Consider the following 22,329-nt stretch of genomic DNA (forward strand, 5'->3'; position numbering starts at 1 on the left):
GCTCGAGAATTTATTACACTGGACTGTAGTCCAGTACATTTCAATTTTCAAGCATTTGAGGGGCAAACGAACAGTAAACAATAATTTTATTTGCATTAATTCTTCGTTTTTCAACGATCTCCATTGTATGATGAATCTTACTGTAATATTCCGCGAAAATCCATTGGTACTGGATTTGAGTACTATTACTACTTGTCTCAAGTATTTTTTCTACTTTTGAGAAGTACAGCTCGGTACTCAGTACAAGTACTTTCAGTACTGATGATGAGTATAGTTGGTACTTGTCACCAGTGCTAATTGTACTTGGAGCATAAAACTTGTATTCAGTCGATTTTCGACTTGGACCAAGTAAAAAAATTGGCTTTTCTCCAGAAACGCCTCGGTACTGAATACAAGTAGTTTTCCTACTTATCAGAAGTAATCTTTTTTTAGAGTGTATAAGAAGCGACTTCCATTGTTAATAATTTGAAAAGGAAATCTGAAATTTTTTTAGAAAAATTCATAGATAATTCAATTGTGATTATAAAAATTTTATATGACTTCTAGATGAATGTCACTTCCCATACGGAAAAATTGATATTTTTAAAAATATATTAAACAATCTCTTAAATTGGCCCAATTTATAGAAAAAAAAATATATGAAATATATGTTTTATATATTTTTTTTATATCTTCTTTATAAATTTGAAAATTATATGGAATTGGCCCATATTATATTTTTTTTATAAATTTTTTAAGGGGGGTATTTTCCTTTTTCGCACGAAACATCTAAAAGAAGTATCAATAAACTCCAGCTGAGGCGTTCAGTGTAACGAGGAGTAACACATTCAAAAAGTAAAAAAAAATATTCATCATTGATCATTTTTCCCACCAATTGTAACTTTGATGAGTGCAAGAAATTGATCCATCAAATTATTTCTGGAATTTTTTTATTAATAGTCTCTTGTTTGACAAGGGTGGTTCGACATAACACGCTATTTCAGGCTTCAAGAAACATAAATTATTTATTACAAAAGTTTGACACTGACGATAATTTTTATATTGGGTACAGAATTTTTATTTATTTTTTCTGATTTTTCGAGATTTGTGTTAGATTTTAATATTCTCCGTAACCTCAAAAAATTCAGTAGCGAAGCTGTAAAACTATTCAAGTCGATTTTGACTATTAGCTAGTTTTCAGTGAATAGCTCGAAATCTGAGGGAGATAGCAAAATTTTGGTCATAACCTTTTTTGTAGTTCTCACTTAGCTCTAGAAAAAAGGTAATTACAAGAATCTCGTTATCTTCTTTAGATTCGGAAATATTCTTCAAAAACTCAACTAACAATAACAGTTGAATCGACTTGAACCGTTTGACCGTTTCGCTACTTAATCTCTCACAAGAGTGTATTTTTTTTACTTCTAGATTAATTCTTATCAATAATACTAGACTGCCGATTGAGCACAAACTCAACCAGAATGTTTCCATTCAGATTAACTTTCCTTCAGAATTTATTTCATATTTTAATCTTCAAAATTCAAGCTATGGTCATACTACTTTAATCATTTAGCGCTAGTCATAACATTTTTTGTCTCCCTCCGAATAGTCCAACAGCATTTTATGTATTAGGAATTAACTTCAACTTTAGGAGTCATTCTTAGTCTTTCCATTTTGTCTGTTCGTGCGGAAAGGTGTTGCTTATGAGATCGACAATTGTACTTCATTTTGTGGTCAAGAAATAAACATTCTACAAAAAAAAGTAAAGGCGACACTTCATATCTTCAATGACTGATAAAGCTGGTGGAATCGAAAATATTGAAGTGGGAAGATTGATGTCTGACGGAGTGTGATAAATTTCAGGCTTGGTAGATTAATTCAGAGATTAAAAAGTGGTAGAACAAAAAACATCCGTCCGAGTTCACTTGAGATATCGAAAGCGGCGAATGTAGAGGCATCGATCGTGTCATGGAAACAAGTGCATCTTAACGAATAAAAACGAAAGGAAAAATAGCGACTTTGAAGTTAATTCAAGAAGAGGAACGTAATTCTGCAGAAAAATGAAAGGTAATGAATATGAATATTGAGTTTTTATGTATTATCTGATTGTCTTCGCAATGAAAAATTCAGTTGGGATTCTCTAAATACGATTGTATATTTTTGTTCTTTTTGAAAGCCCTTTTTTGGACGCAGGAAATAAACAAGTGGACAATGACACTTTTTAATAAAACAAAGTATAGTAATTGTTGTGAATAACTTAGCAATTTGCTTCTGGTTGTTTTTTTACATTCTTATTGCACTATTCTTTTCTTTCATTTTTTCATGTAATAGTGCTATCATTAATTCAAATATCATCAAAATTTTGCATACTATTTCGTTCTGTCAAATAATTCTACATTTAGATCCTGTCAAGACTCGAATTCGTTTTCCGTCCGGGTTTAATCAAGGTTCAATCAGAGTTTGACCAGTGCATAACCGGGATTTAATCAGGGTTTGTTCAGGTTTTAGCCAGAGATTAACCCAGGTTCAGTAACTAAGGTTCTCAAGGCTCAAAATATGGGTCACGAGGGTCAAAATAAAAGTTATAAGTGTCAGATTAAGGGGCATAAGAATCAGACTACAGGTCATATGTGTCAGATTAAAGATCATAAGGGTCAGATTAAGGGTTTAAATGAGGGTGACAAGGGTCCAGTTAAGTAACATGGGGGTCAAAAACCAAGAGCCAGAAACTAAAGGTCATCAGGGTCAAAGTAAGGGTCACGAGGGTTATAATAAGGGTCAGATTAAGGATCCAAAGAAGGGTCACAAGGTCAGATTAAGGACTAAGAAGGTCAGAAATGAAGGGTCAGTGACTACGGTTCACAAAGGTCAAGATAAGGATCTCAAGGGTCAAAATAAGAGATATAAGTGTCAGATTAAGGATCACAAGAGCCAGATTATAGATCATATGTGTCAGATCAAGGGTCGTAAGGGTCAGATTAAGGCTTCAAATAAGGGTGACAAGGGTCCGGTTATGTAACATGGGGGTCGAAAACTAAGAGTCAGAAGCTAAAGATCATCAGGGTCAAAATAAGGGTCACGAGGGTTATAAGGAGGGTCAGATTAAGGATCCAAATAAGGGTCACAAGGTCAGATTAAGGAACACGAAGGTCAAAAATGAAGGGTCAGTTACTAAGGTTCACAAGGGTCGGAATAAGGGTCTCGAGGGTTAAAATAAGGATTATAAGAGTCAGATTAAGGGTCTCATGAGTTAGATGATAGGTCATATGTGTCAGATAAAGGGTCATAAGGGTCAGATTAAGGATCACAAAGGTCAGAAATGGGGGGCCAGTAACTAAGGTTCGCTAGGGTCAAAGCAATAGTCACAAGGGTTATGAGGTTCAGAATAAGGGTCACGAGGGTCAGATGAAGGGTCGCAAGGGTCTAAATAAGGGTCATGGGTGTCATATGAGGATTGGCGAGTGGAGCGAGCAGGGGGCGTTCCCCCTAGTATAGAATATTATTATAATGAGTAGAATATTACTTTATATACTTTCATAATTAATCCTTGTTCAACAATTTCTGAATGATTATCATCCCACCATGATAGCAGCTCATCTTACATTAATAACAGTATCAGCGTCGAATTGGCAATGCATTGCAATCGCAAATGAATAAAATGATCGATTTATCAACTCTATCCGATCGGTATAAGCCGCTATACTCGACGGTAACTTTTCCTGGAAATTTGATTCCTTATTTATAGTTCTATATTATGAATGTACTTGGATCGAGTCGAAGTGTTGTTGACCTGATGACAAGTCTACTCACTCGGCTTTCCGAAAAATTCGGCGATTGTGCATGCGAACAAGTTTAGCGAGTGGAGAATAACTATTTGATTACACCTTGAAAGCATGAGTATGTTTCTGTTTGTGGTCTTTGTTACTTTTAATGTCTCATTTGCATTTCTGTATCGTATTTGTAGTGTGATTTTTATTAACATTGAGAGCTTTCAGTCGGGATGATTGCAGTGCACTATTGTTGCGGATTACGAGTCAATTGGGTTGAGTGACCTTGCCTAAAGTAGTATGGATCAACTCCAGTTGAGTCGTTAAGTGTAACAAGGGAGAATAAATTCAAAAAGCAAAAAGAAATTATCATTGATCATTTTTCCCATGAATTTGAACTTTGATGAGTGTAATAAATAGATCCATTAAATTCTTTCTTCAATAATTTTTTTCAACAATAGACTCTTGTTTGACTGGGGTTTCTTGATGTAACACGCCATTTCGGGCACGCAGAACCATAAATTATTACAAAAGTTTGAGATTGACGATAATTGTTAAATTGTTCATAGAATTTTCATTTATTTTTTCTAATTTTTTGAGATTTTTTTTAGATTTTAATCTTCTCTCTAACCTCGAAACGATCATTTTCTCATAAGACTCTGTGCTATTTTTGCACTTCTAGATTAATTATTATCAATAATACTAGATTGCCGTTTGAGAACAAATGTAACCTGAATTTTTCTATTGATATCAGTTTTGTTTCGAATTTATTTCAGATTTTAATTTTCAAAATTCAAGTCATGTTTGTACTACGTTAAAGTGGTAGGAATAAACTCCAGTTGAGTCAATGAATGCAACGAGGCATAATAAATTCAAAACGCTAAAAAAAATTTTCTATTATTGACCATTTTTTCCATGAATTTTAACTTTGATGAATGTAAGAAATTGATTCCTCGAATTCATTCTTCAATTACTTTTTTAAACAATAGTCTCTTGTTTGATTGGTGTTTTTCCATATAACACGCCATTTCGGGCATGTAGAAATATAAATTATTTATTACAAAAGTTTGACACTGAAGATAATTTTTAAATTAGGCCTAGAATTTTCATTTATTTTTGTTCTAATTTTCCGAGATTTTTTCTAGATTTTTATTTTCTCCCTAATCTCAAGAAGTTTATTTTTTCATAAGACGGTGTTATTTTTGCACTTCTAGATGAATTATCATCAATAATACTAGACTGCCGATTGAGCACAAATTCACTCAGAATCTTTTTAATCACATACTTTTCGTTCCGCATTTATTTCACATTTTAATCTTCAAAATTCAAGTTGTGTTTATACTACTTTAATATTATATTCTTTCATCATCATTGAGTTGATAGTTTCAACACTGCACTAATGAAATATGAATGCCGATTAAGCACAAATTCACCCAGAATTTTTCTATTTATATAATTTTCGTTTCGAATTTATTTCAGACTTTAATCTTCAAAATTCAAGTTGTGTTTATACTACTTTAATTTTACATTTTATGATCAACATCATTGAGTTGATAGTATCAGCACTGCATTAATGAAATATCATAGCATAAGATCATTCTTCCCATGATATCTTGAAGAGGGGTCACGCGCCTTTTTCATGTGCCGTCAATGACCTTTTTCTTTGTTTTTCTGATACTTTCAGGTAGTGTGAATGAACACCGGCTATTGACCAGGCAGACACCCAGTTCGATGCCCACAGAAGATGTTAAAGAGCGCATGCAGGTGAGAAACGCATTCAAGAGGGGTGAATTTGCAAAATGAAATAAGTCAATATCAGGGATCCCCATCAATATTAAATTTCTGTAATATTACAAGAATTTTCCCCATAAATTAATGAATGTTTAAAATATGTTGATTCAATTTTTCAAATAACATAATATTAATAATCTGATTTTTTACGAATAACGATGTATTTAAAATTTGTTGATCTGAAACTGTGAATTTACTACTAAGTGAATAATTCAAATTTCTTAAAAGGGGATTTTCGATTACATAAGTAATCTTCAATCTTCCTACCTCAATTATTGATTGATAAAATAGTTGAAAATTTGAATATTTGAATTGATGATACTTAAGTACTCAACAAATTTCAAATGATGTTATTTTGTGACGTTCGGGGAAAAACTTAGGATAAAGAATAGAATTATTTTTAATTGAAATTTTAGTGTGTTGGACGCCAGTCGATGGATTATTTTTCGAGAGTGCATCGACTCCTCTCGATTTAGAATTTTCAACAATTTTAACAAAATTACAATGGCTGGTAGCTTAGGTATCAGAGTAGACTCTACTTGTTACAAGGAGGAGGGAGGACGATACTCCCAGCCTGCAATTTTACCTTCCACACTCACACAATGAGAACACACAATTTAACAAGAATAATCAAATATAATTTCACACAAAGAAAAATGATGAAATTTACAGGAAAGTTGAATAAGGGTTATAATTCCTCATTATTCTCAAAATTATGATGAAATATCCATAATATGGATAGATATTCAGTTGAGGGTCGATACGTCACCTCAAAATACAATGAATTCAATTTATCACATTTTATTTTCACACAAAAATTAATCAGAACTAATGAATTTCAATATTGTACTCATAAATTTACCAAAAGTAATCATCAAAAATCGAAAAAATATAAGAGGAGTTGATCACAACTGCCTCAACTCAAGAAAATATAATGCAAAATTAGAAAAGACGCCATCTTGGACGCTTTCTCAAGAATAGCCAAGACAAAGGCTATAATTTTACAATTTTACTCAAATTTAATAACCATTCGGCTCTGCGCACCTTTCGATTTGTGAGAAACCACCTGCTCCAGGATAGACAGCAACCTCCATAATAAAAAATGATAAATTTAACTCAAAATATACAAAATAAATGCCAATCTGGCGAACAGTACTATTTTGCGACTACATCTCGCGTTGGCTAGGAGACGTCTCTCCTCATGCTTGGGCCGGTTCAACCATTGAAATGTAGTATATACTACATTTCAGTGGGTTCAACCGATATGCCTGCTTGATCTTGTTTTGGGGGAGGAACCTCCCCCAAATTCATAAGACACTGAATTTGATTGGATATCGAAGTTCTAACAGAAGTATTAAACGCTAGAATATTCTACGCACCTAATTCACATGAAAATTATTTCCCAAAAACTCCTAAACGGATATAAATCAATATTCTCGATATTTTAAAGCTTATTTTAGATTAAATGTCGTGAATTATTTCCAACGTTGGAATATTATTCACATTCGAGTATCCCTCGCTGACTTCCTGTAGGTTTTGCTCGTCAGACAAGGGGGAGCTTCTCCCTCTGGTCGTTCCTCGCGTCAGGGTACCCTGGACCATAGTTGTTCGGTGGTTGATGGCAATGGATACTCGGTTGAAGACATCTTCTGCTCCCATTTGAAAAGCACGGGCTTCGTAGAGGAACGCCATCGTCCAATCCCCCTTTTCAATGGCCTGAACGGGATGGTCTGGATGTTATTTGGTCCTAAGAGATTTTTCTCAGAACCTTCTCTTCTCGACTCAACCCGTTGTCGTGGAGTTATGCCCGTCGGAGATGACAAATGGTATTAGAATTCGAAAAGGTTTGGAGTATTTCCTTTCCCGATTCTCATGGACGAGAGAAGTCTCCTAGAGGCTAATTTTTAACAATTTTGCCTGAGAAGAAGGTCTTGATTTTCATTAAAAAATGAAAAACAAATTTTACAAACAAAAAATAAATTACGGGTTGACGACCCATGTCGTCATAATCTAATTAAAGGCTACAATATTAACCTTAATAAAATATTACAAATTTGGCTATCCTTGGTCAATATCAGTTCAATTTTAATTGATCAGAAATATTGGAATGCAAAATTTCCGAAAGAATATGAGACCTTGTATGTCTGACCTTTATATTGACCTTCATTCCTTTATCCCAATCGCTTCATCTTATTCTCCACTTCGCTATGTTTTTACATTCAGAAACTACGAGAAATCCTCGATGAAGTCAGAAATCGGCTCAACGACATAGTGACGGAAGCCGTGGAGAGAATCGAAAGGATTGTACCCGCTGGGCCCATAGGAAAAGCTGCAGGAAACACCTTACATGCAGACAAAAAGTATGATTCTTTTACTAGAGAGAAGCAATGTCCGGACATGTATGTACGCTGAAAGAAAAACGCACGTATGAAAAAATTTAATAGAAAAACCTATCGAATTCGTTAGAAAATTCTGTTGAATTTCTATTAAACTTTCTATTATTTTTTGGCAGATTCTATTGACATGTTCAATAGAAAACATTCAATAGAAAAAGTCAACAGAATTCGATTTTTCTGTATAACTTATTCTTTTCATATATTTTCTATAGAATTTGCTCCACTCAAATTTTCTAATTTTTTTTCATTCTACTTTTCTTTTCTTCTCATCAAGAAAATCAAACGAAAAAACTTAGAAAATTTGAGCCGAGGAAATTCTATAGAAAATATCTCAACAGAATAAGTTATCTAGAAAAATTGTATTCTATTGACTTTTTCTACTGAATATTTTCTATTGAACATTTCAATAAAATCGGCCAAAAACTAATAGAACAGTTCAATAGAAATTCAATAGAATTTTCTAACGAATTCGATAGGTTTTTCTATTGAATTTTTTCGTCCGAGCGAAACGTTCCTTGCCTCACATGCGAAACGTTCCGAGTTCAAATCCCGGTCGGGTAGAATGGTGCGATCTAACCATTTTAAAGTCTTGATCATCATCGCAGTATATCCTAACCGGGTTGAAGCGATGTAAAATAATGATAAAAAAAAATTATTCTTATTTCATTTGAGAATTCATTTTTTGTCTGTGATTGTTGAATAGCCGAAACGACAAACTAATATCCCTCGGTTAATAAAAGACGAGCATTTTCCGAGGGCAAAATACGTATGGGGCATCGAATAATAAAGAAATAGTGCTAGAAATTACATTTCTCCCTTGCACAGACTAAATTTTTTTTGAAAAGACAACCTACTTTTTCCAAAATTCAGATGACAACCGGTTAGCCTAAGTGGTCTTCAGCAATTTTAGAAAGGTAGAAATGAAGTTGAAGTTAAAGAATTCTTTAGGTTTTAAATTTTTGTTGTTAGAGCAATAGGTTTTTCTCTAGTTTAATTTGTTTGATTTGTAATGATCTAGAGCATTGGATTAATAAAGAAGCCCCTGATAAGGTCTTCCCTGCAAGACGAAACGTTGGGCCATCACAAAGAATTCTTCAACTTCAACTCCATTTTTACGTTTCTAAAATTGCTGCAAACCGCTTAGGCCAACGGGTTGTCATCTGAATTTTGAAAATAATTACAACGGTCAAAAAAAACCTATTCAATGAATCTATTTTTGCAACAAAAATTTTCAATCTCGGTGCATGTTTCGCATGTTTGGCACAAAAAAAATCCTTTTTGGATCATTTTTAACAAACGATTTTTTTGGCCCAAGTAAGACTTGCGTGAGAACTCTGTTGTTTTGCTCTCAGTGTAGGGTAACCAGACCAATAGATAGACAGTTAATCCTTGATCATTCGCTCAATGGGCGCTGCGCCGCCGTTTTTGGTTTTTTAAATATTTTAGCGCGTTTTTCAACGCTTAAGAATTCTGAAAATATTAGAGTTCCTAGGTCAATCCTTTTATTAAGCATTGGCGTTCGGCGTGTTATCTCGGGAAATTTGTTTAGCAAAAAAAAGAAAAGAAACGTCGGATGAACAGAAAAGTGGGGCTGCGCCGTCCGGTGCGAGTGAGTCCTTGGCGACCTCTCGAGCGACAATGTTGCTACATTCACGACCACACTTAAAATGCGCGCATAGCGGTAAGCGCCAAAGGTAGTAACAGCCGCTAAATTTCCAAATTTTTGAACAAATTTCATGCCGAAAGTTAACGATATTTTTACAAATTGAAGCACATTAATCTACAGGAGGTGACGATGAAGATCAATGTGCTTTGGGTTCGAAAAATATTAATAACTTTGAGCAGGAAATTTGTTTGAAAACTTGGAGGAAACGTTGGCCTTCTGTTACCCCTTAACCCCTCACGTACGGGGCCTTTCTGATACCAAGTCTACCACACGCTCAATACTCTTCGCATCCCATATTTTCTGATCAATGAAAAATTATAAATAAAATATATAATCGAAGCTATAGTATTCACCTTCCCAATGGTATTAGTCCGATTGTATTATCTGCCATAGTTTTGGAAATATTCAATTTTGAAAAGAGCCGTGCGTTTTTGCATGGGTCGGTATGACATACCGAGCCTGTACGTGAGGGGTTAAGAATAATTTGAGGTCCGTCAAGAGATTAAAACTTGATAAATCACCGAAAGACGCCAACGATGGGTTCTATACCTGAAGAAATATATAAATTATGGGAAAACAATGATTTCAAGTGGAAGTGTGATAAACAGACGAAGGTCTGTTTGATCGCATGTTTTATGGAATAGAATTTCAACGACTTACTACTTGCGTTGGAACTCGACTCCATCTAATTTAGATTCTTACCTATGAAGTGCTCTGCACATCTCGTCCATTAGTTCGAATGGACAGCAATTAAGGTGACACGAATATCAAAATTAATAATTTAAAGATTGTTCGAATCATGAATAACAATAATTCTTTTTATTTGAACTAAACGCAAATTAAATGGGCTACAAATGTTTCCAATCTCTCACATTTAAAAATTCTCTTAATATTTTAGATAGCCCGATTGGGATTTGCTTTCTTTTATTTATATTACGACTAAGAGAGAGAGAAGAGATCTTCGAAAACAGACCAATTTCGTATTCTTTACTCGATTAACTAGAGAACTAGATGACTTCAACAAAACGGAAACTATGATTTTATAGGATAATTTCTAATGGGCTAACCCTTCACAATATATTAAAATTCCTCACTTGAGTTGATAAGGTTTGTTTTCCTCGATCGATCGGTGGTGTGATGAAACTGGTTTCTTTATGTGCGGTATTAACCCAAATAGAATACTGAACTGTCTCACGTTCCGTTAATTAAATGCAGAATAAAATTATTGGTTGATGATTTAATTGATCACAATTTGAGTCCTTGCTCTGAACACACGTAACTGCGAGGATCAGCACAGAGTCACGTATGCAGACGCGATCTACGACGATGGGCGTAATTGATCGCGTTATACAGTATTCCCAAAATCATATCGCAAATGTTGGTCACTAAATTCCGGTTAAAAGCCCTATTTATTAGCTCTGTCAAGTTGGCCGACCTAGGTGCTCCAAAAGAGGGGGGGACAAACTCAAAATTAGACGCTTTTTGTTGCTGTCAATTTTTTTTTTGGTGCTATAATAGGAAAGTCAAAAATTACGTTTTGAGGATTTCAGCGTCAAGCCAGCGGATCGATTTGGGAAAAATCCATGGCAAAGGAATGGGGCACATCGCATAATTAGGCGCTTTTTTAGTGCTTTCAGATATCCCGAAAAAAATCAATTCAAAAATATGAAAAAAAAATTTTTTTTGAGAATACATGGAGAATGACAGTCGTGAGCAAGAATGGAGTGGATGTGCGGATGGTGGTATAAATTATCACCCGAATTAAGCGCCATCGATTGTGGATGAGAAAAAAATTGGTGCTTGCAACCTTGCGAGCTCATAAGCTCAAATCGTGCAGATCAAGAGACAAGGTTAATGGAAGCATTATGAGATGTCTCCAAATATCTCCAATAATTCCAAATATTAGGCGCTCACCATTTCTGATGACCAATTAATTGGTGCTTGTGTCAATGGAAGCTCGCAAAACAAATAATAAAAGTGAATGGAGTGAATGGAGTGACACAGTGTCAATGGAGTCATAATGGGATGGCTCAAAATTTCTGTAATAATTCCAAATTTTAGGCACTCACCATTTCTGATGACCAATAAATTGGTGCTTGTGTCAATGGGAGCGCACAAGTTCAAATAGTGCAAATCAAAACACAGTGTCAATGGAGTCATAATAGGATGGCTCAAAATGTCTGTAATGACTCCAAATATTAGGCGCTCACCATTTCTGATGACCAATTAATTGGTGCTTGTGTCAATGGGAGCGCACAAACTCAAATAATGCAAGTCAAAACAGTGTCAATGGAGTCATAATAAGATGGCTCAAAATGCCTGTAATGACCCCAAATATTAGGCGCTCACCTTTTCTGATGACCAATTAATTGGTGCTCGTGTTAATGGAAGCTCGCAAGTACAAATAATGAAAGTCAAAACAGAGTGTCAATGGAGTCATAACTTGAGGGCTCAAAATGTGTGTAATGACTCCAAATATTAGGCGCTCACCATTTCTGATAACCAATAAATTGGTGCTTGTGTCAATGGAAGCTCGCAAGTCCAAATAGTAAAAGTCAAAACATAGTATCAATGGAGTCATAATAGGATGGCTCAAAATTTCTGTAATAATTCCAAATATTAGGCGCTCACCATTTCTGATGACCAATAAATTGGTGCTTGTGTCAATGGGAGCGCACAAGTTCAAATAATGCAAATCAAAACACAGTGTCAATAGAGTCATAATAGGATGGCTCAAAATGTCTGCAATGACTCCAAATATTAGGCGCTCACCATTTCTGATGACCAATAAATTGGTGCTTGTGTCAATGGGAGCGCACAAGTTCAAATAATGCAAGTCAAAATATAGTGTCGATGGAGTCATAATAGGATGGCTCAAAATGTCTGTAATGACTCCAAATATTAGGCGCTCACCATTTCTGATGACCAATTAATTGGTGCTTGTGTCAATGGGAGCCGCAAGTCCAAATAATGCAAGTCAAAACACAGTGTCAATGGAGTCATAATAGGAAAGCTTCCACTGACACTGTATTTTAACTTCCTTCATTTGGATCTTGGAGCTTGCATTGATACAAGTACCAATTAATGAGCCATCAGAAATGACGAGCACCTAATACTCTGGAGTACATGAGACATTGTTCGATATCAGAGAATGCCCCCATTGACAGTATATCTTAATTTTATCTTTTTGGATCTGGCGAGCTTGCATCAACACAAGCACCAATTAATCAGCTATCAGAAATGGAGGGCGCCTAATACATTGGAGCATAGAAGACATTGTCCAATATCAGAAAAGGCCCCATTGATACTGTATCTTGACTTTTTTTCCTTTGTCCTTACAGACATTTTGAGCCCTCAAGTTATGACTCCATTGACACTGAGTTTTAACTTTATTTAATTAGACTTGCAAGCTTCCATTGACACAAGCACCAATTAATTGGTCATCAGAACTGGTGAGCGCCTAATATTTGGAGACATTACAGACATTTTGAGCCCTCAAGTTATGACTCCATTGACACACTGTGTTGTGATTTTCTTTATTTGGCATTGTGAGCTTCCATTGACACAAGCACCAATCAACTGGTCATCAAAAATGGCGAGCGCCTAATATTTGGAGTCATTACAGACATTTTGAGCCCTCAAGTTCTGACTCTATTGACACTGTATTTTGACTTGCATTATTTCGACTTGCGAGCTTCCATTGACACAAGCACCAATTAATTGGTCATCAGAAATGGTGAGCGCCTAATATTTGGAATTATTGGAGATATTTGGCGACATCTCATAATGCTTCCATTAACATTGTCTCTTGACCTGCACTATTTGAGCTTATGAGCTCGCAAGGTTGCAAGCATCAATTTTTTTCTCATCCACAATCGATAGCGCTCAATTCGGGTGACAATTTATACCACCAGCCCCACATCCATTCCATTCTTGCTCACGATTTTCATTCTCCATGTATTCTCAACATTTTTTTTTATATTTTTGAAAAAAGTTTCGGGATATCTGAAAGCACTAAAAAAGCGCCTAATTATGCGATGTACCTGATTCCTTTGCCATGGATTTTTCCCATTTTGGTCCGCTGGCTTGACGCTGAAATCCTCAAAACGTACTTTTTGATTTTCCTATTATAGGACAAAAAAAAAATTGACAGCACCAAAAAGTGCCGAAAAAGCGCCTAATTTTGAGATTGTTCTCCCCTCTTTTGAAGCACCTAGGACTATCAACTTGATAGAGCTCTATTTATTAGTAATCCATTAATAGAATTACTAGGGGATGAGTGACGGAGACGTGACGTAAATTTTTTTTGATCGCGAAAATTAAAATTACTGGAATCCCACGGGGCTCGTTATAGCTCCGCAGGTGGGACTGTCTATTAACAGGTTTTTAGATGTAGTGCAGGCGACGAATGTTCGTCCAGAATGTGCTGAAGACAGCAACTTCTGGACACAGGTGCCTGTTAGTGGGCAGTTTAGATGTGTATGGTTGTAGGGAATGTGCATAGTTGGTGAATTCGGTGGACGACGAGCGAGCAAAGTTCAGGATTTTAACTCGTGAATAAATTTAATATGAAAGAAAATTTTATAACCCAAGAGAAAAAAATCAAAATTTTTGTACATAACAGAAGCAATGAAGGAATAAATGATAAAATGACGAAAAAGTGGGATACCGCCCAAACACCCAATAGATAGGCGACTGACCAGAAGATAGACGGTGGGTTACCAGTAGATAGACGGTCATATTTAATGGTTATTCAATCAAATTCATTCTTCTGCATATTTAAAAATGAAGAGTGATCCTTTTTGATAATAATAATCGAACAGATACTAATTGTAATCGTGTTTATTTGTCCTGTTGACTGTTTTCCACATTGTTCCGTCAACACTGCGTGATTGTTGTCTAACTACTGACACCGTCACTGAGGGCCAACACTGTACCTCGCGAAAAAATTTTTATGTTCAAAATGTTCATCAATAAAAAATAAGAAAATCATTGTATTATTGTGCATTAGTTTTATTATCAAAAATGAAAATTTGTAATACAATTTCTATTATATTTTGGTCAAGATCACTATCAATGGCTTTTTTTCCAATTATTTAATTTCAAATGATTTAAATGTTTAATTGTTACTATATCGCGCTCCCCACGTTCCGTCATGCTGACAGACCCGCGACGTGTATGCAGTGGGGCCCAGAGTCCAAAAATTTCTTGTTTCAGGGCTGTCTCAACCATGAGGTTGAAATGTCCACGAAACGGGATTTTCACCCAAACCCTTTCGGCTCTTCTGTCCTCAATGGCAATTAGGCTAGTGTTTGTTAGCTAACACTTAATTGTCTCATGGGTAAGGATCTTGTAAAGTCACGACGATACTCAATACACCTCCGCCTCCCTTCTTAAGGTAATTTAATTTTAATGAAATTTACAATTTAAAATGAACTAAAATCATTTTTAATTCTACTATTATGAGTATCTAGGGATTAACACCCTTTAATTTCTTCACAATTAAATGTGTTACTCATTGAGAAGCCCCTATGTAACAATTTTTTAAGACTTTTTCTTTTTTTTCTGTCTCAACCTTTTTTTTCAACTCTATGAGATATAAAATTATTTTTCTAAACAAGTTATTCATTGATATCTAGTGCTGCGGTTCTTCTTATGACAGTGCTGGTAGCTTGGATTATTTGATCGTAGGTGGTATTTTTCAACGCTTCCCCTAAGGCCGGAAGTCTTTGATGTTCATAATGATCTTCCATGAACTGGTATTCAGCAAAATATTGTTAAAAATATTCCTTTTTGCCTCCAGCGTCTGGGATATATATTTTTTCATTAAACCCCACATTCTTTCAACTGTCTGTATGTGGGTTCCTTTTTCAGGATCTACGAAGTTGAATCGGTGGTTGACGTATTGGTGTTGGAATCCATGCTCCAGCAGACTTCGGTAGGCCAACCAGCCATCAGTATAAATAGTGGTGCCTGGTAGAACATGGTCTGGAATATGTTCTAGCAGAGTCTCCTTTGTTCTATTGTTCGTAACAATTGCGAATTTCTTGTGTGTATTCCTCGCAACACCTCCAAAAACCCAATAGCCTTTGGCAGTTTTTTTATTTATTTTTCACCTGGTCCAATCCTCGTCTCGTCTATTTCTGCAATACTGTTTAACCCTCCAATTTTTTTGAACTTTCGGTCATATGCTACTTTGCAGATATATCTGAATACCTTGTTCAATTTAACTATTGCATTGTGACTTAAGTTTAGTTGAGTTTGGAGAAACCTCTGAGTGGGATTGATATAGATTTTATAAATAATAAATCTACAATATGTCTGGATGTCTACTTTGCTACTGAAAAAGATTGTATTCACAAAGCCACTGATTTTGGTGTTGCATTTATTATTAAATTCGCCTTTTTGATTGTTTGGCAGTAGTCTCTGACATCTGTACGAGTTATTCCGAGGGTTTAACCTCATATTATGTCCACAGGTTGGACAGGTTATTTCCTTCTTTAAAATGCCATAGTTCACCAAATGTTGTATTAAATTATTTTTAGTCCTACATCCTTCGACATATTGGTATGGAATAAGTAAACCATATTTACCTGGTTTTTTTTTGTAAGATTTACAGTCAAACTTAGTTTGATAGTTGTAGGAAGAACAAAGTTTGAAGACAGAAAGTCTGGGCGTCTGGTCACTGTTTGTGTGTGTGAAAGTCTTTCTTGTAGACCTGTGTGTGAGTTTTTTCCTAAATTAGTTGATATTTGTTCAATTTAGATGGTTTGAGGACAGAAGATGGAATTTATGAAATTTATGAAAAAAGTCTCTGTTAGTGATCTTGACCTATATTTCTTGTAGAATACTAAAAAAAAGTTGGAATCGTCTACCTATCGGTCTGGTTACCCGAAAAAGTTCGAGAGAAAATCGTAAATTCCATGTGTTATTCACCGAATTTTATTGAAAATTCTATTTTTTACAGTTGCTTTTGATTCGAACGATTTGTTAATCATCAAATTCAAACCCGAATTAACTACAAAAAATTACGAAACGTACAAAAGTGAATATGTCATTTCTGTAGTGGCAGTCGAGTTTAATCTATTTTCCATTTGTAAACAATGCAATTCACCACTTCTTTTATTATAATTTATACCTATATTTATAGGCCTACGCAAGAGCATGGAAAGCTCCCCGAGAAGTGCTTTCAAACACGAAATTCATTGCTGACGGATCTGTTCAACGAAAGCAAACATATGAAGGCCGTCTACAATGTTTGGGCAGCAATATTATTTCTCTTATTCTTGCACACAATTTCGCACGATCTCATTGAAACTGGAACGGTGCAGTTAGGGTTCCTCACGATATTCATTGGTTTCGATCAATTCACACAAGTCATCAAGATTTGGCTTCTGATGACCCTGTCATCATTCGCAGTTTATGTATTTCACAGCTTCTGGGCTCATCAACGAGTGAAGTTTCAACCGAATTCAGTGGTTCTGGAAATTTGGGACTACATATGGTTATCAATGTTGATCGCATACCAGTCAGCCTTTCTGTACATCCCAGCCCAGGCTGTATTGTCAGCCAAATTTCCACCCCCATCTGCACTGGTAATTACGATGGAACAGGTGCGAATGATGATGAAAATTCATGCTTTTGTGAGGAGCACAAGTCCTAGAGTGATTTCCTATAAACCACATGCAGAGGGAAAAGAAATGAAATTCCCTGGATTCTCCAAGTTCCTGTATTTCATGTTTGCACCGACACTTGTTTATCGAGACAATTATCCAAGGTAAACTTCTGCAGTAAACCCTCTACAATTGAAATGAATATAGTTAGCCGGGTAAATTCATTTATTCCACATTTAGTATTCAAAACCATCTTTAAAATCGTTTGGTAATGATTGGTATAACCTTTGAATTGAAATATCTTCAAAGGTACTATGTATTACTTTGATGCAAAACGTATAAGTTCTGGGGTCTTGAAAGCACTATTGCTGTGGTCCCTTTTTACTATATCCATCAGTTTTGTATAAATTTCAATGAATATAAGGTGTTCCTTCGTCATCTCCGTCGTATCTTTTTACGACAATCTCTTGTGGCTTTTCCCCCACCAACGGTCTTACATTCATCTCTTTCTAACTGCGGCGCTCTCACTCCTTCACTACCAGAAGAAGGGCGCCAGCATAAGTGCTAGTTAGCAGAATACTAACCCCCGGAGCTGAGCACTTACGGAGGGTTTACTGTAATGTGGCCGCACTTTTTCGAACACACTGTATTCCAATAATTCTGTAATTCCAATTTCCGAGAGCTAGAAGGGAATATGATAGTTGAACAGCTTAAGGGCCGGCTCCATTATTTGCCGAACGTTATCTAAATTGTTGTTTTGTTCGATTTTTATCTCGAAATTTCGACTTGATGCCCCATCCCTCAGGGACACCCGAGCATTCTAAATTTAGATTTAAAAAAAAGGAAAAAAATTCTGAAAATTTTAAAAGAGCGTTTTTAATTAATATTGAGGAATTATTTCAATACAGGAGATATGAATAATGTATAATTACCATGGCAAATGGCGTCCTGTTAGTCGCCACCATGAGGGAGAAATGACGAAATAATAAATCCTTTGGCATACCGCAACAAGACGATTGTACGAAAAAAGGCTTTTTGAAAAAATTTGTAATATTTTTAAGAATTTTTTGATCACACTTTTACGATGAATTACTAATCACTTACGCCAATCTCCTCCACTGCAAATTGTTCTGGCGATCAGCTGTCACTTTTGTCAGGAATTGAAAACAGGAATATGATTCTTTCTTCCGTTTTTTGCGCCCCCGACAAAAGTGACAGCTAACAGACAGTACAATTTTCAATTGAGGAGATTGGTGTAAGTGATTAGTAGTTCATCGGGAAAGTGTGATAAAAAAATTCTTAAAAATAATACAAAATTTTTCAAGGAGCTTTTTTTCGTACAATCGTCTGGTTGCGCTATGTCAAAGGATTTATTACTTCGTCTTTCCTCCCTCCGTGGTGGTGACTGATAGCCCGCCATTGGTCACGGTAATTATACATTATTCATTATTATCTCCTCTATTGAACCCATTCCTTAATATTAATTAAAAACGTTCTTTCAAAATGTTCAGAATTTTTTAAACTCTTTTTTCAATAGAAATTCATAATTTGCGGGGATCTCTGAGTGACGGGGCATCGAGTCTAAATTTTGAAATAAAAATTGGAAAAAAAGCAATCTAGATAACGTTCGGCAGATAATGGAGCCGAGCCTAAAACTTGTATTTTTGTCATGTTGATAAATCATGGCAAATTGATAAATTACAGACAATCAAGAAAATCTGCTTCTTGTCACGCTATGACGCCTATATATTGTGCATTGTGACGACGCAATGCTGACCTTTCTCCAAATGCTGCAATTTTTTCCATGATTTTAAACAATGATTTAATAAACATAATTGGGATTTTTTTTAGAACGAGAACAATTAGATGGAGTTTCGTGGTTTCTTGTTTTGTTGAAGTCATCTTCGTCATGTTCTTTGTTGCATTTTTGTACGAACGATTCATCTCTCCAACATATGGTGATTATGGGAGGGACCCAATCACCGTGCGTAATTTCACACCGAAATTATTCAACTCAATGCTGCCGGGAATGGGCATGTACATGTGTGGATTCTACTGTCTCCTTCATGCATGGTTCAACGCCTGGGCAGAATTACTTAAATTCGGTGACAGAATGTTTTATAGGGTGAGATTCTTGAAGCAATGTTTTTTTAATTTAGAGTATTTGAACCTATTTGTGCATTTCGCTATATACAAAAAATGATACATCCTTTTTTGTATTTTTACATTGGTTAATTATATACTATATTTTTAATTTGGAAAACGTTAGGAATTACTCATCTATTTCCATTACATAATTGAAGAAATAATCATGTTTCATTCAAAAAATCATACTGAAGATAAATAATAGGAGATACTAGTGGGCTACGACCCCTGCTCGCTCCGCTCGCCAACCCCCCTATGATCTCCATGTGACCCTCATGATCTTTATTCTCACCCTTATGACCCTTAATTTGACCCTCGTGACCCTCATTTTATAATTTTTGAGTCTTAATTTCGTGTACCAAATTTTCATCACCAGAAGTCCATTTTGATTTTTATAATATAGATCTAGAGACCCTTATTTTGACCCTTATGACCTTATTTGAATCCTTAATCTGACCCACATTATAACCCTCGTCCACCCTTGTTTTTACCCTGGTGACCCTTAATTTCTGACCTTTGTTTTTTGACCCCCATAACCCTTACTTGGACCCTTACTCCGACCCTTGTGACCCTTTATCTGATCTTTGTGACTCTTATTTAGGCCCTCAATTTGACTCATGTTACCCTTATTTGGATCCTTAATCTGACCCTTATGACCCTTAAAATTGTGACTTTTAATCTGACCCACAATCCTTAATCTGACTTTCATGACCCTTATTTTTATCCTCAGGACCCTTAATGGGACGCTTATTCTGACCCTCGTGAGCCTTATTCTATCTTCGTGAGCCTTATTTGGATCCTCGAGACCCTTATTCTGACCCTCACGACCCTTAATCTGACCCTTAGCCTGATCCTCATGACCCTCATTCTGAACCTCACGACCCTTATAACCCTTATTTTGACCCTTGTGACCTTGATTTTTGAAGTCTTAATTTCACGTACCAAATGTTCATCACCAGAAGTCGATTTAGATTTTTATAATATAGATATTCAGCATTTCAATAGAACCAGCCAAGAACTAATAGAAGCTTCGATAGAATTGCCTAGCAAATTCGCTAGGTTTTTTTTATGAAATTTTTTCACACGTAGATTTGGCGTGGATCTGCTCATATCCTTATGAATAATTTCTCGAATTACTGTTTCCTTTCTCAGGACTGGTGGACTGCAACATCCTTTGACGCTTTCTACCGAAATTGGAATATAGTAGTGCACGATTGGCTGTACACATACCTCTACAAAGATTGCTACGAAATTATAGTTCCAGGGAACAAGCACGTTGCCACATTCATTGTCTTCGGTATATCTGCTCTATTTCATGAATTCATTCTTAGCATCAGTTTTCGTTTGTTCTACCCAATGCTGTTTCTATTTTTCGGGGGAATTGGGTATCCCCTCGTGTACATAACAAGAAAAACACCTAGAAATTTTGGCAATCTCTTCCTTTGGCTCTTACTGTCATTTGGTAACGGAGCACTCCTGACTTTTTATTCATCGGAATACTTCGCAAGGGTCAATTGTTCTGGATATGGGGATCAAATTATGGATGCATTTGTGCCGAGAAGCATTCTCTGTAATATTACATCTCCAGCTAATGTATCATCTATCTAAAAAATGTAATGAAAACTTAACAATATATTATGTAATTATTAATAAAGTTATTAAAGACTTTTGACTGAAGAAACTCTGTAAGTTTTTATTCTCCGTAAGATCGGTCTATACGAATCACTGCAATAAATGTTATGGAAATTTTCTCATACACTGAGAGAAAAACAGTAGAGTTTGCAAATAAGTCTTACTCGAGCTAAAAACATCGCTTGTTAAAAATGATTAAAAAAGGATTTTTTTTGCCAATCATACGAAGCATGCGCCGAGATTGAAAATTTCTATTGCAAAAATAGATTTAGTCTTTTAAAAAAAAAATTATTCTGTGGGCAAGCAAGAATAGTATATTTCGATATATGAGTGAGACGGAATTATGAATGCTTGGGCATCAATTTTCTAAGTTTTTTCCACTCGAATTCTGTAATACAAAACGGTTCTGATAAAAAAATCACAAGAGAAAAATTCAAACAGAAATTCGAAATCTATTGATTTTTTCTTATTGAATATCCAGTAGAATCAACACACATAACAAATAGAACTTTTCAATAGAATTCCAATCGAAATCTATAGAAACCCCATAGAATTCCTGGTAGGCGGAAAAAAAGCCACAGAAAAAAAGCCGACGCACCGATCACGTGTTAAAACCCATGTAATTTCGCCTTTTTTTCCGGAGCTGTTTTTTCCTCCGGCTGTTTTTTCCCAGATTCACTCATTCCCGCAATCACGGTGCTACGCCGGCATGAAATCATTCTGAAATCACGAAAATCAAGTGATTTCAGCTCTCCGAAATGATCTTCGAAATCATGTGAAATCGTCTGAAATCAATGAAATCCCCGTGCAAGTAATTCCTGCCTTTGAAATGAAAACACACCTGACAACGATGATAACAAAATGCCGTACTCACTGCCACAGTAAGATAGTAAAATGGACCACTTTTCATCGTCATTAGCTCAAGATTGGCGGAGTGGAATCAAACGAATTCGTTATTATTGCCAGTTTTGATTTTCATTATTTGACACAACCCGTTTTGCCCCACCCTTATTATTTATTAACTTTATTTTCCTGAAATCACTGATTGTGAATTAAAGAAATCATTTGAAATCATGAAATTATCGCTGAAATCACCCGAAATCGACTTCATTTCGAAATCATGGTGTCACTCAATTATGGAGTGAGTAGCCCCTCGCATTGCAGAGTATGCGATTTAAATGACTAGCAGATTAATAAATTATAGGTCGTGAATGACCTTTAGTGGTATGACAGTGGAAAATGTTCAGTTTTAATTTTAAAAAATCCCTATAAAAATCGCAAAAAAATTCGTGGGTGTTGAGATGATTTATAACATTTTACCGCTTCCCTTATAATTTAATTAT

General features: G+C 35.5%; 1 protein-coding gene across 7 annotated transcripts in view; it reads left to right on the forward strand.

Moving 5' to 3' along the window:
- Nucleotides 1–21,029, forward strand: part of LOC107042470 (sterol O-acyltransferase 1) — a 24,309-nt gene extending 3,280 nt beyond the window's left edge. For 2 of the 7 annotated variants that reach the window (XM_015263523.1, XM_015263522.1), the window contains 6 exons: nucleotides 1,671–2,043; nucleotides 5,428–5,507; nucleotides 7,758–7,894; nucleotides 16,747–17,373; nucleotides 19,061–19,334; nucleotides 20,507–21,029. In XM_015263523.1, coding sequence (XP_015119009.1) covers nucleotides 2,037–2,043; nucleotides 5,428–5,507; nucleotides 7,758–7,894; nucleotides 16,747–17,373; nucleotides 19,061–19,334; nucleotides 20,507–20,962 — 1,581 coding nt within the window. In that variant the 5' untranslated portion in view covers nucleotides 1,671–2,036 and the 3' untranslated portion in view covers nucleotides 20,963–21,029. Of the gene's footprint in view, nucleotides 1–808; nucleotides 835–1,670; nucleotides 2,044–3,796; nucleotides 3,874–5,427; nucleotides 5,508–7,757; nucleotides 7,895–13,989; nucleotides 14,310–16,746; nucleotides 17,374–19,060; nucleotides 19,335–20,506 lie in introns of those variants that run through there. The other 5 variants (XM_015263526.1, XM_015263525.1, XM_015263524.1 and 2 more) reach the window with 4 other exon arrangements.
- The last annotated feature ends 1,300 nt before the right edge of the window (nucleotides 21,030–22,329 follow it).

The sequence above is a fragment of the Diachasma alloeum genome, unplaced genomic scaffold, assembly GCF_001412515.2.
Source record: "Diachasma alloeum isolate Michigan unplaced genomic scaffold, Dall2.0 Dall_scaffold_00472, whole genome shotgun sequence".
NCBI lineage: Eukaryota > Metazoa > Arthropoda > Insecta > Hymenoptera > Braconidae > Diachasma > Diachasma alloeum.